This window comes from Lipotes vexillifer, unplaced genomic scaffold (genome assembly GCF_000442215.2).
Source record: "Lipotes vexillifer unplaced genomic scaffold, Lipotes_vexillifer_v1.1 scaffold1237, whole genome shotgun sequence".
Taxonomy (NCBI): Eukaryota; Metazoa; Chordata; class Mammalia; order Artiodactyla; family Lipotidae; genus Lipotes; species Lipotes vexillifer.
Window position 1 is genome coordinate 62,426 of NW_006771447.1, and position 16,893 is coordinate 79,318.

Sequence of the window (16,893 nt, forward strand, 5' to 3'; positions counted from 1 at the left end):
AACATTACTAAATTGGATTCTAGACACACACATACTCCCATGTGATTTCAAGTTAAGGATTAATCCTATTAGTATACAGTAAATCAAACCTAAAGCACTATAACCTCCACTTTAAAGTGGAAGCAAATGATAATCCGGAACCCAGCCAGAAAGTCATTCTTGGCTTTTCTGTGAAGCACTGTGCCATATGGCCCTGACAGCATTTTCAATCCACGGAAGAGACAGATGTAAAAGCCTCCTGGGCTGACCACTGCTGCAACCCACAATTAATCTCTGACCATCAGTTTCTAAGCAATCTCAGAAGCATCGATGCTAATCACATTGGAAGCCTTTATAAGAATGTTTAGGCCCTGAAAGGCAAGCAGGGGAAAAGGTCAGGGGTATTTAACATAACTAAGCAGGGCTGGAAGAACCCAAGGATAAATAAAAAAGGGAAGACCTATTCAATTTATTGACGTCAGCTTGCCACCACAAACTCTTACTATTTTTCTTATTCAATCAACTGGCTAGCCTTTGGAGACTAAATACACACACACACACACAACTCCTAACTGACAGAAACTATAATCATAAACAGCAATTATGCAAAAAAGAAAACATGACAACAACAAAATGCTCCATAATCTGCTTACCAAATGGCTCATCAAATTAGGTAGTTGATCTTTCATAAGCCACACGAAAAAGGGGAACTATTCGTTGTTTTTCATTTCTGGAGTGCACGCAGAGCATTTTGCTCTTGTGAGGAAGTGAGACATAACGAAACAGCAATGAGTTTGAACAGAAGACAGTGTTCAAGTCCCACTTCTGCTACAGGTCATTTACTCTCACTGAAACTATTAGTATAGAAGCTTCCCAACTAGAAACTTCCATAGATAGAATCAAAGTGAGCTGCCAACAGACAGCATCAATGATCGCGAATAGTTGTGGTTGTTGGCTGTTTTCAGCTTATGAAAACACATTCATCTCACTGAGAGACAAGTGCAGACATCCTGACTCCTGAGGATTCCCTAAAACAATTGTGGAAACTACCACAGGTTTCACCTGCCTTAATTAATTTTCAGTGTTCTGGTGACCAAAAGAACATCCATCAGCCAGGAAGACAAGAGCATGCCTGGTTTCAAATCTTCAACAGACCTACCTACTTAAACTCTTATTTGGTAAAAATGCTACCGGGATACTGCAAGCTTAAATCCCTCATGGTCATTCTGGACTGGAAATAATTCTTACAGATCAAGAATTATTTCTAGGGATAATTCTAATTTCTGACTACCTATGATGTAAAAAACTATTAATCTGATTCATTCAAAAAGAGGCTATAGGGCTTCCCTGGTGGCACAGGGGTTAAGAATCCGCCTGCCAACACAGCAGACACAGGTTCGAACCCTGGTCCAGGAAGATCCCACATGCCGCGGAACAACAAAGCCTGTGCTCCACAACTACTGAGCCTGTGCTCTAGAGCCCATGAGCCACAACTACTGAGCCCACGTGCCACAACTACTGAAGCCCGTGTGCCTAGAGCCCATGCTCTGCAACAAGAGAAGCCACCGCAATGAGAAGCCTGCTCACCACAACAAAGAATAGCCCCCGCTCGCCCCAGAGAACCAGAGAAAAGCCTGTGCACAGCAACGAAGACCCAACACAGCCAAAAATAGATAAATAAACAAAATTATTTATTTATTTTAAAAAGAGGGCTTCCCTGGTGGCGCAGTGGTTGAGAGTCCGCCTGCCGATGCAGGGGACACGGGTTCGTGCACCCGTCCGGGAAGATCCCACGTGCCGCGGAGCGGCTAGGCCCGTGAGCCATGGCCGCCGAGCCTGCGCATCCGGAGCCTGTGCTCCGCAACGGGAGAGGCCACAACAGTGAGAGGCCCGCGTATGGCAAAAAAAAAAAAAAAAAAAGAGCCCACTGATATGATGCACCGAAAAGGACACAACATCAGTTCTCTGCTATTTCTGTCAAAAATTCAGTGACCTCACTCCATTTGTGAAAAAAATGTCAGTCAAACCCAGACTGAAGAACATACTACAAAATAACTGAGGAGTAGTCTTCAAAAGTGTCAAAGTCATGAAAGAAAAGGAAAAACGAAATAACAGGGTATAGGAGACTTAGAAAACTACAGTAGTCCCCCCTTACCTGTAGGAAATCCAAGACTCCCCGGTGGCTGCCTGAAACCTCAGACAATATGGAACCCTATGTATACTATGTTTTTCCCTATAGATATATACCTAATGATAAAGTTTAATTTATAAATTAGGCACAGTAAGACATTAACAACAATAACTAATAATAAAGTAGAACAATTATACTAATATACTGTAATAAAAGTTATGTGAATGTGGTCTTTAGCTTTCAAAATATCCTATTGTACATATTTAATGCCTTTTCCATCTTAACTAAGCACTTATCACACACATTGGCCATAACTTGTGCAGTTTGAGGTGTAACAGCAAAACTACCATAAATTTCTTTTTCCTTCTTAATTCCATGGACAGAAGCACTTAACAGCTTTTCTTTGTCATATCCCAACTGCCATCATCACTACTCCTCTGCTTGGGGTCCATTATTAAGTAAAATAAGGGTTACTTGAACACAAGCACTGTGATGCCTCAATAACTGATCTGATAACCAAGTCAGGCTACTAAGTGACTAACAGGTGGGATATGCTGGACAAAGGGATGATTCATGTCCTGGATGGGAAGGAGTGGGACGGTACAAGATTCCATCATGCTACTCAGAATGGTGTGCAATTTAAAACTTACGAATTGTTTGCAATTTTCCATTTAATATTTTCAGACTGTGGTTGACTGTAGGTATCTGAAACCATGGAAAGCGAGCCACAGATAAGAAGGGACTACTGTAGGGACTTCCCTGGTGGTGTAGTGGATAAGACTCCATGCTCCCAGTGCAGTGGGCCCAATCCCTGGTCAGGGAACTAGATCTCACATGCATGCCACAACTAATAGTATGCATGCCACAACTAAGGAGCCTATATGCCACAGCTAAGGAGACCACGTGCTGCAACTAAGAAGCCCGCCTGCTGCAACTAACACCCCACACAACCAAATAAATAAATAAATATAAAAAAATTTTAAAAATAAATTAAATAAATGGTCTTTAAAAAAAAAGAGGGGACTACTGTAAACACAGTGTGGGATACTGGGAGGATTCTGGATCAGAAAAATACAGTACAAAAACTCTTGGAGGGCTTCCCTGGTGGCACAGTGGTTGACAGTCCACCGGCCGATGCAGGGGACATGGGTTTGTGCCCCGGTCCAGGAAGATCCCACATGCCATGGATCGCCTAGGCCTGTGAGCCATGGCCGCTGAGCCTGCGCGTCCGGAGCCTGTGCTCCGCAACGGGAGAGGCCACAACAGTGAGAGGCCTGCCTACCGCAAAAAAACAAAACAAAACAAAAAAACCCAAAAAACTCTTGGAATTCAAATAAGGTCTGTAGTTCAGTTAACAGTATTATACCAATGTTGATTTCCTGGTTTTGATAACTTTACTATGGTTACAAAGTATGGTTACAGAGTAATATTAACATAAGGGGAAGTTAAGGAGAGTTGTATTCAAGAACTCTCAGTACTATTTCTGCAACATTTTTACACATCTAAAATTCATTAGAAATAAAGTTTTTAACGAGACAACATTAAAAAGGTAAACTAAGATAAGTGGCATTACCACACCAATCAACTTTGAACACAAAAACAGAACGGCAAACAGAACTTTGTCAACTTTGAGCAAAGTCATGTGACTTTGCTCCATCACTACACCTTCTTCTCTGTACCCTGTCCACACTGCCCCACCCCTCAGAGGCAGGAGATGGGGGTTAGAGGGAGGTAATGGAGGAGGACATTACACACATTCTACTGGGAAAGAGGAGCATATACTAGAACAATTTTCTGAAGGCCCGCTCCTGACATTAGGGGAAAAAACCCTCACATTTTACTCAGAGATCCCATAAAGATAATTCTCAAGTGAAAAACAGAGATGGGGGGTGGAGGGGGGGGTTGGAGGGAGGAAAAAACAATATTCATTTGCCAAGAAGATTTTACAATGTTTTTGTTTGTGTAAATGATGGAGAAAGTAATAATGTGGGAAAATGGCTAGAATCTAAAACTTTATCAACCTTCACATTACTTTAATTAAATAATTTAAACATTATTTTGTCTTCCTTTTAAAAAATATTAGATTAATAAATTAATCATGTCTATAAAAAGTTAAAGTCAACTTTCACTTTTGCTTTTTGTCTTAAGAACTGTATTTTCAAGTCTCATAAGACAGTCAGTCTCATGACTCTAAACTCACACTTTACAGAAAGGAGTACTTGTACTCACTCCAGCTTTAACATTATTTCAGCATACAAAGAATATAACGTACAACGAATGTTCTGTGACTAAATAATCACACGGAACAGGCATAAGGAATTCAGGGCACTTAGAGGAGGAGGACAACCTGACAGGGTGGAAAGAACATGTGCCTTGGAGTAAGACAGACCTGAGACTAAACTTTAGCTCTGTGACTTACTGGCTCCCAGACCCAAAGCAAGTTTTGTTAACCATGAACTTTAATTATCTTGCCTGCAAAATAGCAAAAATATCACTTAACTCACTGTATTGTAAAGATTAAATTAGATAATTGTACATAAAATGTTTGGCAAGTCACTCGATGCCAACCTTCTCCATTTTAATGTTAAAAAGGGGTTCGCTGAAAACATACCGATTGAAGTTAATGTCTGGATAACTAGAATACTCCGATTTCATCTTAGCATTGCGCCGTGGAAATGTGCAGAAGAAAGCATTAGCTAAAAGACTAGCAATCTGTTCCTGTGACATTGTGATGGAATGATTCATCTTCTGTTTCAGGAGTGGTATTGGCTGATAGAGGAAACACAAATAGAGACAAGAAGAGCAATAATTAGTTTAGCAATTTCAAAAGCAGAGGCACCAAATTGCATTTGTTAAATTAAGGTAGGAATAATTTCAGGCCACTCTTGAATCCTTAAATCAGCAATACTGTTGAAGTCAAGAGCAGTTCATCAAGGATGATTGGGAAAATGTACTTGTTTGACAAAGTGTAGATTTCTAATCAATAATAATGATAGTGAAGAGAACACAAAACATTACTTTTATTAATGAAAAACGAGATTCCTTTAGCAAGTAAGAAATAAAAACACATTACACATGTAATGAAAAATTAAAACAAAGGATGGAACAGAAAAATGTAATGCTGAGTTTAGCTACTACTGCATATGCTAAATTTTGTTCTCACTTACATTAAAGATTATTGGACAGAGCAAATTTTCTATTTCAGTCCTAAAGAAAATGATCTAAGGAAAATAATTCAATAAGTCTTTTCCTTCTAATTTTGAATCACACTTCTCATTGACAATTTATAAGACCCAAATCTTATTTTATTAAAGCAATTAATGTGTACACAGACTTATTTATGTATAACCTATAAGAATATAGGCATTTCCTACATAATCATTTCAAGTCAAGGAAGATGCAGGACATTTCTCCCTCAAGTTTTTTACATCTGAAATGTCTTCAAGTTATACCAAACCCAAATTGACTAACCTTTTATTTTTAGTATATTCCACAGGACCTGAGTATTGCATTCAGTGAGTTTTTTTCTTTTAAATGTTTAAACTGTATGTTTTTAAAGTCATGCTGGGAAACCCAAAGACCAACTGCCAATTTACATCAGTTGTTAAATTTCGAAATGCTCTAACATAATATTTAGAGATGCTTTTCCTATTCCCTTTAATAAGTCAGAACTAAGAATCCTGGATATCTACTTTAATTCAAAACAGAATGCATAGAGAACTGTCCTGATCATATCTCAGGAATCAACACTCAAAACGAAACTAAGGCAGGCAAGACAAATCAACTATAACTATTAGCTTTTCTCTAAGTAACAGAAAACATACATCATTGCTAGAATAAGAGTTTGCTAGAAAAAGAAAATGCTAAACTTGCAGTTCAACTATTTGCCTTGGGAAAATACAAAAGTAAACAAACAGGAAATATCAAGAATTTATTTTCATTAGGATATCCAAAATTCTCTCCTTTTAGGCCTTAGCAAACACCAGTTCTAAGAAAGAAGCAATAGAGAGCTCATATTGATCTTCATTTTCCTTCCTACACATTTATTTACAGCCCAGCCATGAGTTTAGAAAAGGTGACAAAGTATCAATGGCTTAAAGCACACTGTTTCTTGGTTTTAGTAAGAAATGAGTTTTTAACTACCATTTACCAGGTTATCCACAAAAATGATTTTAGGCTTAATGGACTTTAAACACAAACATTTCTTGTTTCCCAAATAACTAAATAAGTATAATTTAAAATATAATAAGTTATTCGTTCTCCTGGTGAGGAGAAATGCCTGAAAGCTAATACTTGGGGAAAACTAGAGGATGTAAATCTTATCATTGAGCACTCAGCTAGGTAAAATAAGACACTGGTTAATATGAATGAAGACCTCTCATCAGAAAGAGAAATTAAGGAAGCAATCCCATTCACCCTTGCAACAAAAAGAATAAAATACCTAGGAATAAACCTACCTAAGGAGGTAAAAGACCTGTACTCAGAAAACGATAAGACACTGATGAAAGAAATCAAAGATGACACAAACAGATGGAGAGATATACTGTGTTCTTATATTAGAAGAATCAATATTGTGAAAATGACCATACCGAAAGCAATCTACAGATTCAATGCAATCCCTATCAAATAACCAATGACAATTTTTACAGAACCTGAACAAAAAAAATCTTAAAATTTGTATGGAGACACAAAAGACCCCTAATAGACAAAGCAATCTTGAGGGAAAAATATGGAGCTGGAGGAATCAGACTCCCTGACTTCAGACTACACTACAAAGCTACAGTAATCAAGACAATATGGTACTGGCACAAAAACAGAAATACAGATCAGTGGAACAGGATAGAAAGCCCAGAGGTAAACCCACGCACCTATGGTCAACTAATCTATGACAAAGGAGGCAAGGATATACAATGGAGAAAAGAGGGCCTCTTCAATAAGTGGTGCTGGGAAAACTGGACAGCTACATGTAAAAGAATGAAATTAGAACACTCCCTAACACCATACAGAAAAATAAACTCAAAATGGATTCGAGATCTAAATGTAAGACTGGACACTATAAAACTCTTAGAGGAAAACATTGGAAGAACACTCTTTGACATAAATCACAGCAAGATCTTTTTTGACCCACCTCCTAGAGTAATGGAAATAAAAACAAAAATAAACAAATGGGACCTCATGAAACTTCAAAGCTTTTGCACAGCAAAGGAAACCATAAACAAGATGAAAAGACAACCCTCAGAATGGGAGAAAATATTTGCAAATGAATCAACGGTCAAAGGATTAATCTCCAAAATATATAAACAGCTCATGCAGCTCAATATTAAAGAAACAAACAACCCAATCCAAAAATGGGCAGAAGACCTAAATAGACATTTCTCCAAAGAAGACATACAGATGGCCAAGAAACACATGAAAAGCTGCTCAACATCACTAATTATTAGAGAAATGCAAATCAAAACTACAATGAGGTATCACCTCACACCAGTTAGAATGGGCATCATCAGAAGATCTACAAACAACAAATGCTGGAGAGGGTGTGGAGAAAAGGGAACCCTCTTGCACTGTTGGTGGGAATGTAAATTGATACAGCCACTATGGAGAACAGTATGGAGGTTCCTTAAAAAACTAAAAATAGAATTACCATATGACCCAGCAATCCCACTACTGGGCATATACCCAGAGAAAACCATAATTCAAAAAGACACATGCACCCCAATGTTCATTGCAGCACTATTTACAATAGCCAGGTCATGGAAGCAACCTAAATGCCCATTGACAGACAAATGGATAAAGAAGTTGTGGTACATATATACAATGGAATATTACTCAGCCATAAAAAGGAACGAACTTGAGTCATTTATTGAGACGTGGATAGATCTAAAGACTGTCACACAGAGTGAAGTAAGTCAGAAAGAGAAAAACAAATATTGTATGTTAACGCATGTATGTGGAACCTAGAAAAATGGTACAGATGAACCGGTTTGCAGGGCAGAAGTTCAGACACAGATGTAGAGAACAAACGTATGGACACCAAGGGGGGAAAACTGCGGTGGGGTGGGGATGGTGGTGTGCTGAATTGGGCGATTGGGATTGACATGTATACACTGACGTATGTAAAATTGATGACTAATAAGAACCTGCAGTATAAAAAAAACAAATAAAACAACTAATACTAAACTTTCTTTGGGTTATTTGTATGGAAATATGTTAATATAAATGTTTCAGACATCACATGAAATTTCTAAAACTCTTATATGTTCTGGTATAATGTTATAAGTCATAATTCTAGTTATTACTTTAAAATGTATATCTCAGAAATAACTATACTTCCTTGTCAACTGCATTATTATGAACTTTCATCAAATCTTTAACCATGGTCATTTTTAAGTCTTTTGTCATTTACAGACAGTTCTGGGTGTACTCTGATGCTTTTGCAAAAATGTTCCTATAAAAGGGTTTCATCTTCAAGGAATTCATGGAAAAGACTCTGACAAGTACAGGTTTCTGGTAACTGACTACACTGCTGAACTGAATGAATAAGCATTTTCAGAACTCTAATGGAAAACTGATGAATTCATAAAAGTGCTAACAAAAGATCAAGATAAAAAAAATTAATTACATGGGACTGAGTGAACTGATGAGGATGATTACAATTTTTGTGACTTTCTGTTTGAATAATAATAATAAAAAATCCCACAAGGAAGGACTCAGAGGCAAAAAATATACAAATCAATTTTCACTGCAATGTAAAGGAGCTGTTACATTGGGGGGAAAAAAGTGATGCTGGGAAAACTGGACAGTTACATGTAAAAGAATGAAATTAGAACAATCCCTAACACCATACACAAAAATAAACTCAAAATGGATTAAAGACCTAAATGTAAGACTGGACACTAAAACTTTTAGAGGAAAACATAGGAAGAACACTCTTTGACATAAATCACAGCAAGATCTTTTTTGACCCACCTCCTAGAGTAATGGAAATAAAAACAAAAATAAACATAATAATGAAATGAAAAATGAAAAATAAAAGCTTTTGCACAGCAAAGGATATTATAAACAAGACAAAAAGACAAGTCTCAGAATGGGAGAAAATATGTGCAAACAAATCAATGGACAAAGGATTAATCTCCAAAATATATAAACAGCTCATGCAGCTCAATATTAAAGAAACAAACAACCCAATCCAAAAATGGGCAGAAGACCTAAATAGACATTTCTCCAAAGAAGACATACAGATGGCCAAGAAACACATGAAAAGCTGCTCAACATCACTAATTATTAGAGAAATGCAAATCCAAACTACAATGAGGTATCACCTCACACCAGTTAGAATGGGCATCATCAGAAGATCCACAAACAACAAATGCTGGAGAGGATGTGGAGAAAAGGGACCCCTCTTGCACTGTTGGTGGGAATGTAAACTGATACAGCCACTATGGAGAACAGTATGGAGGTTCCTTAAAAAACTAAAAATAGAATTATCATATGATCCAGCAATCCCACGACTGGGCATATACCCTGAGAAAACCATAATTCAAAAAGACACATGCACCCCAATGTTCACTGCAGCACTATTTACAATAGCCAGGTCATGGAAGCAACCTAAATGCCCGTCGACAGACGAATGGATAAGAAGATGGTAAATATATACAGTGGAATATTAGCCATAAAAAGGAATGAAATTGGGTCATCTGTAGAGATGTGGATGGACCTAGAGACTGTCATACAGAGTGAAGTAAGTCAGAAAGAGGAAAACAAATATCGTATATTAACGCATATATGTGGAATCTAGAAAAATGGCACAGATGAACCGGTTTGCAAGGCAGAAATAGAGACACAGATGTAGCGAACAAACGTATGGACACCTGGGGGAAAAGGAGTGGGAGGGTAGGATCAATTGGGTGATTGGGATTGACATATATACACTAATATGTATAAAATAGATAACTAATAAGGACCTGCTGTATAAAAAATTAATTAATTTAAAAAAGCATGAATGAAGATCTTTCAAAAAGTTCACGTCCAAAATTTGTTTCCTTTAATTTAGTTTTTATAAATCTAAAATTTACCTTTTAGATTTGGCCTAGAGAACATTAGTATGATAAATCATTAAGTAACAACATATGCAATTTAACTTGCCAAAGATATATTTCGATAACAAATTGAAATGTTAACTTTCACAGCAGAGATTTACCTTTTAGTCGAGGACAGAGGACAAAATTAAAATGTTCTCCTAATGGAAGGACATAGTTGTTTTAAGCCAGGAAAAAGAGATGGGAGCCGCAAATCTGACTTTGGTTCCACCCACTGACTTGTTATAGATTACAAACTTGGGCGCTTCTGAATACATATCTCATTAAGCACAATAGGGAAACCTTCTCTCTAAAGCATGAAGGGAAAAGAAGAGGAGAAAGTGATTCCTATCTAAAGGCTATATTTAGTTAATTATGAACTACAGTGAATTAAAAAAGCATTTAATTAAGCACTAGGTTAGACCTGGGGACACAAAGATGATCCCCCTTCAGGGAGAATATAATCTAGGGGAGGAGATATATAAAAACATAAATTACAAAATAATGTGCTAATAAGTATGATTCGAGTGCTACAGGACTGATAAACTTTGGCTGGGAGAGGTAGGAAAGGCTTCACAAGGGGCAGAACCTAAGAGGTAGTGAGAAATTTTACTACATAAGGAAAAAAGCAAGGAAAAAAAGAGAAAAGAATGAACATGAAACATAAGCAAATAACTTCCAACATAAACAACAAGAAGTTGAGTTTTAAAATATATTTTCTCTGCCCAACAGAAAAACTTATTTCAGACACAATGAATTAATGAGGTGAAATTACAGTTACCTAAAATTGGAAATATCACAGTATAATGCTAACAAATATGGCACACAGAAAAACATTCAGTGGTTCTCAACATTTGGACTCAGGCATTCAGACATGGCTTTTGGTTGCCCCAATGACTATGCTTGTGTTTTTTGTGCTGTTCCAATGACAGACTGCAATGTGTGGGACCATCCTACACATTCAGAATTTGCTCTGCCCAAAATGTCCCTAGGGCCCCTGTGGATCAACTGTGTTAGCAGAAACCTGGCTAGCATCCATGTAGCCAGGGGGCTGGCCCTAGAAATAAATGACAGGCGAATTCAAGCTACTGTTGCGAGAAACACAGGAAAAAAATTATGAAGAACAAACCAACAACATCTTATAATTACATCTACAAATTCTTTGATACTCTCCCCCCTTAACAGGCAGAGTCTAATTATCCTCTCCTTGAGTATGAGCTAGATTTATTGACTAAATTCTAATGCAGAGAAAGAATAGTGAAAGCGATAGTGTGTGCCTTCAGAAACGAGGTCAAAAAGGCACTGCCTCTTCCTGTCTCTCTCCTTTCGGTGGCTTTTTCTGGGGAAGTTAGCAACCATGTCACGAGGATACCCAATCAGCCTACAGAGAGCCCCACAGCAAGGAACTGAGGCCTTCTGCCAGCAGCCATGTGAGTGAGCCAACTGAGAAGTGGCTCCTCCAGCTTCAGTCAAACCTTCAGATGACTGCAGCCCTGGCCAACACCCTGACTGCAACCACAAGAGATCCCAAGCCAGAACCAGTCAGCTAAGCTGCACCCAAATTCCCAACACAAACTGTGATAATAAATGTTTCCTGTTTTAAACCACTAAATTCTGAAGTAGTTTGTTATGTAGCAATAAATGATACACTCCGACACAAAACAAAATAATACCAGATTCTTTCTTTTATCTTTAAAAGTTAAGAATGTATCATGAACTCATTTGTTATACAATATACTACTTTGGGGGAGAGGGGAGGAAGGAGTAGGTATTAAGCCATTTTGAAGATAAAATGTTCTAAATCCATTAGTATGCTTTGAAATAATGACTATCCTTTTTTGAAAGAGATTATTTTAAATTTTGAGAAAAAGAAGTATGAGTAAGCAAACATCAACACTGTAAACTGAAGCTCAGAAACTGAATGCTGCATTTTTAATGTCCACTCGCAGTGTTCTCTGTAGCCTCTAACCTTTTCCTTAGTAATAGCAAAATCATCATACTCTGGCAAAAACTGTTTCCCATCTCTCTGTTTGACCTTGACAATTAGAGTTTAAACGAAATTCAACTGTGAGTCTCAAGAAAGCTACTGAGGAAGAAGTTATTTCCACCAACCTGGGTGCAAATATTTGGCAGACAGAGTGCAATTTTCACCATATCAGGCAAAATGGACTGATATAAGTGTTGAGCTTCTGCTTCTTCTAGTACCTGAAAACCAATAAAATGTTATCAGTGAATAATAACCAATGAACAAATATTTGTTATTAAATTACATATCTGCTTTATATAGGATCCCATAAGAAGGTATATTATCAGCATCACTGAACACACGCACAAGTATACCAACAGGTGCAGTAAGGAACTTACAAATTCATTTCCAAATGTATGTAATTCACCTAAATGCCCTCTGAAAATGAATCGAGTATCCCAAATATGAAATATCTATCATATCACATTCACAACTAACTAAATGCTTGCATATGAAAAACAGTACCTTCTGACCTCGGTTACATCAACTAAAAACTATTAGACCACGAAGAACTCTCTCAGAAGCCCTTAAGCTTCTACAGTCGGTAATTTAAAGAAATCACCACAAAAGCCACCCTAATCATTTCAGAGCATATTATATGTGTCAAATCTAACCTACTGGGTAGTAAACAATGAAGCTCCAGGTGACTTACAATTTCCTTTTCTAGGCACCTTTAGGAAGTTAAAACCACTATTCCCATATCACAATTTGAAGTACAAGAAAGACGACATTCATGGCCTATTTCTGTCTTTTGTAATTTCCCATCTCTTCAATGCTTTAGAAATTACTTTAGGCCATTTAATCCAACTTCTCTCTAAACATCAGAGTATTTCTTTTAAAATACTGAAAATGAAAACACTCTTAATCTAGGGATACTATATATACAGTCAGGATTAAAGTAAATCATGTATCTATCTGAAATCACATCTGAACTAGATAGATGAGGTCTCAGTTATAATCCAGTCTGATCCTGTCATTATTAAAGAGAAAAGAAAACTGAAGCCAAGGAGGTTACTTGATTATCCTAGACTGAAAATGTCAATTAGCAACTAAATCAGAACTAGAACCCAAGTATTCTGGCCTATATTCCACAGCTCTCCCCACTTCTCTATGTGACCAATGTTTGGGATTGATGAGGATACAGACTCTACAAACATCTATAGATTCCCTTTGCTAACAGGAGCTAAGCTGAAATAAAGGAATATTCATTTGTCTACCTACAGCTGGACACAGTATGTGTATAAATAGAAAAAGTAGCAAAGATAATTTACATTCACTCTGGTTTTACAAGAAAGTTCTAACAAGGCTTCCCTGGTGGCACAGTGGTTGAGAGTTCGCCTGCCGATGCAGGGGACACGGGTTTGTGCCCCGGTCCGGGAAGATCCCACATGCCGCGGAGCGGCTAGGCCTGTGAGCCATGGCCGCTGAGCCTGTGCGCCTGGAGCCTGTGCTCCGCAACGGGAGAGGCCACAACAGTAAGAGAGGTCCGCGTAACGCAAAAAAAAAAAAAAAAAAAAAAAAAAAAAAAAAAAGCAAGTTCTAACACTAAGAATTTTCTTTATACCAAAGCTCTAAAATCCAAACCTCCCTCTTTAAATTAGGAAAATGGGAAAATTGATATTCAGAATGAACAGAAAGATATTTGCAATTCAGAGAGTGTAGGATCCAATTAATCATAGGTATACAAAAAACAAGCAAGAACACAATTATTAATACTGGGGAAAACAAAAAGTTGCACAAGAGTAGAAAAGGAATCAGATCTCAGATATGAACAGTGTTTTTACCATCCTACTAAAAAACCAGAATACTGATCTAATTGAAATGAATATGATATCTATAGTAGAAAAGTGGGGAAATATAAATAAGGCTGTTAGTGGTGACAGGGTTAAGTAAACAATAGCTAAATCCTAATCTTCTATAATGGGAAGTTAACACACTAAAAAAATAAATAAATAAAGGCTAAAAGGTTCAAAGCCTCTTCATTATAAGCCTCTTTAATGCTAATAAAAAAAAATTAAATTAAAAAAAATCATACATAGAAGGCATTCTGCTATTTTAGAATTTTATTGTATATATTAAAGATACTTGCTTTCCTGTACCTGAAAATGCATAAAACATATTACTGTATTTATTTAAGATATTCAAATTCTTCTTATTCATAATTTATCTTTTTGTTTTTTAAAACATTTTATTTTGAAATAATTATAGATTCACAGAAAGCTGCAAAAATAATATATGGAGGTCCGGTTTACCCCTCACCAAGTTTCCCTTAAAGGTTACATTTCAGATTAACTATAACACAATATCAAAACCAGGTAATTAATACTGGTACAGTATGTGTGTATTGTTCTATGCTATTTTATCACGTGTACATTTGTAACCAAAATCAAGATGCACAAGTGTTCTACTATAACAAAAGTCTCCTTTGTGCTACTAATTTATAGTCACACCCTCCTTCCAACCATCCCTAAGCCCTAGAAAGCACCAATCTGCTTTCCATCTCTGTAATTGTTGTGTTATACAAATGGAATCATATGGTATGTGTCCTTTTAAGATAGACTTTTTTTCACCCAGTGTCACCCAGTCCTTGAGATCTATTCAAGTTCATGCATGTATCAACAGTTAATTCCTACTGCTGAGTAGTATTCCATAGTATGAATATACCACAGTTTAACCATTTACCTACTGAGGGGCATTTTGGTTGTTTCAAGTTTTTGGCTATTACAAACAAGGCTGCCTTTTACTTTCAACCTGCCTATACTGTTATGTCTGAAATAATTTCTTGCAAGCAGCATATAATGTGTCAGGTTTTTTTAATCTACTCTGTAAATTGCTGTCTTTTAATTGGTGAACTCTGACATTTAATCATTGATAAGTTAGAAGATATTCATTTTTAATTTTCTCTTTCTTTTACCTGTTTTCTTTTCCTTCATTCCTATGGGTTACTTGAACATATTTTAGAATTCCATTTTTATTTATCTAAAGTATATTTGAACACATCTCTTTGAACAGATTTTTTTTAAATTGGCTGCTCTAGGCATTCGTTATATATAACTTATCACTGTTTCCTGGTGTCAACAATTCACATGTTGCAGTAAAGCATAGAAACTTTACCTTTAAGGCTCTTTACCCACCCCCATTATAATTTTCTTTAATATTTCTCCACATACATTGAGAACCACATTTGATAGTGTTATAATATTTGAAAATAGTGAAACAGAAAATGTCAAACACTATTTAGAATACTCAAGAAGAAAAGTCTACTATATTTTTACTCTTTCTACTGTTCTTTCTTCTCTCCTGGTGTTCCAAGATTCCATTTTATCCTTTCCTTTCTGTTTCAAGAAATTCCTTTAGACATTCTTTTAGGACAGGTCTATTAATGACAAATTCTCTTCCTTTCCTTCATCTGAGAATGTCACTATTTCTCCTACAGTCCTGAAGGATATTTTCAACGGATATACACTTCTCTGTTGAAAGTTCTTTTCTCTTACTCCTTCAAAATTATCATGTCACTTTTTTCTGGCTTTCATATTTTCTGATGAGAAATCCAACAACATTCAAACTGTTTTTCCCCTATAGGCAATGTGTTATTTCTTTCTGGATGCTTTCAGAATTTTTTTCTTTGCCTTTAGTTTGAGGAAGTTTGACTATGATATGTCTTGGCATGGATTTCTTTGGGTTTATCCTGTAAGAGGTTTGCTCAGCTTCTTGATGTCTTCTGTCAAATTTTGGAATTTTTCAGCTATTATTTCTAGTTTTCAGCCACTATTTTTTGTTGTTGAGTATTTTTTCATCCCTGCCCCTTTTCTCCTCTCCCTCCAGTACTAAAAAGGCATGACTTTTAAATATTTTTTAATAGTTCCATAGGTCCCTACACTTTTTAAAATAAATTTTAATGTTTCTTGGATGTAATGTTTGCTTGTTTGACCAGTACAACCAGTATAGGAAATTTAGGAATTTAATTCAGATTTTCAAGCCAATATAAACCCCAAAATTATATATACTAGACCATTATGCTATTATTATTTTCTACATTATGAGAAAATCTGAAAGGAAATATATAGTCACTTTTAGACCAAAATTAGTAAACCATTCTAACTTTTGAGTCACCTCAGAAAAAAATGACATAAAAGTCTATTTTTTTTCTATTGTTCAGACTAATTCCTTTGTTCTTTTTCAAGTTCTCCAATTCTTTCCTCTGTCACCCCCACTCCCCATTGAGCCCATGCATTGCATTAAAAAAAAAAAAAACAGGTATTGTATTTTTCATTTCTAAAATTTCCATTTGGTTCTTCTTTATAGCTTCTATTTCTTTGCTGGGACTGTCTATTCTTCATTTGTTTAAAGAAGCTGTAATTGCTTATTGAAGCCTTTTTATGATGGCTGCTTTAAAGCCCTTGTTAGATAATTCTAACATCTGTGTTATCTCAGGGTTGCTATCTGTTGATTGTCTTCACATTTCAGTTGAGATTTTCCTGGTTCTTCATGGAGCGATTTTTTACTGAAACCTGGATTTTATGTTATGAGACTTTGGATCTTATTTAAATCTTGTTTTAGCAGGTCTTCTGTGACACAGGAAGGGAGAGCCACCTCATTACTACCAGTCAGGAGTGAAAATTCTACTGCCCTTGTGGACTCCCAGGGCAGGGAGGGGGAAAGGCATCTTGATACCTTTGGGT

The 16,893-nt window shown here is 36.5% G+C and overlaps 1 protein-coding gene across 3 annotated transcripts in view; it reads right to left on the reverse strand.

The window, feature by feature from the left end:
* PARG (poly(ADP-ribose) glycohydrolase) overlaps positions 1-16,893 on the reverse strand; it is a 112,344-nt gene that overhangs the window by 50,075 nt on the left and 45,376 nt on the right. For all 3 annotated transcript variants that reach the window (XM_007446775.1, XM_007446777.1, XM_007446776.1), the window contains 2 exons: positions 12,298-12,390; positions 4,722-4,879 (listed from right to left, as the gene is read on the reverse strand). In XM_007446775.1, the coding sequence (XP_007446837.1) occupies positions 4,722-4,879; positions 12,298-12,390 (251 nt within the window). The remainder of the gene's footprint in view (positions 1-4,721; positions 4,880-12,297; positions 12,391-16,893) is intronic.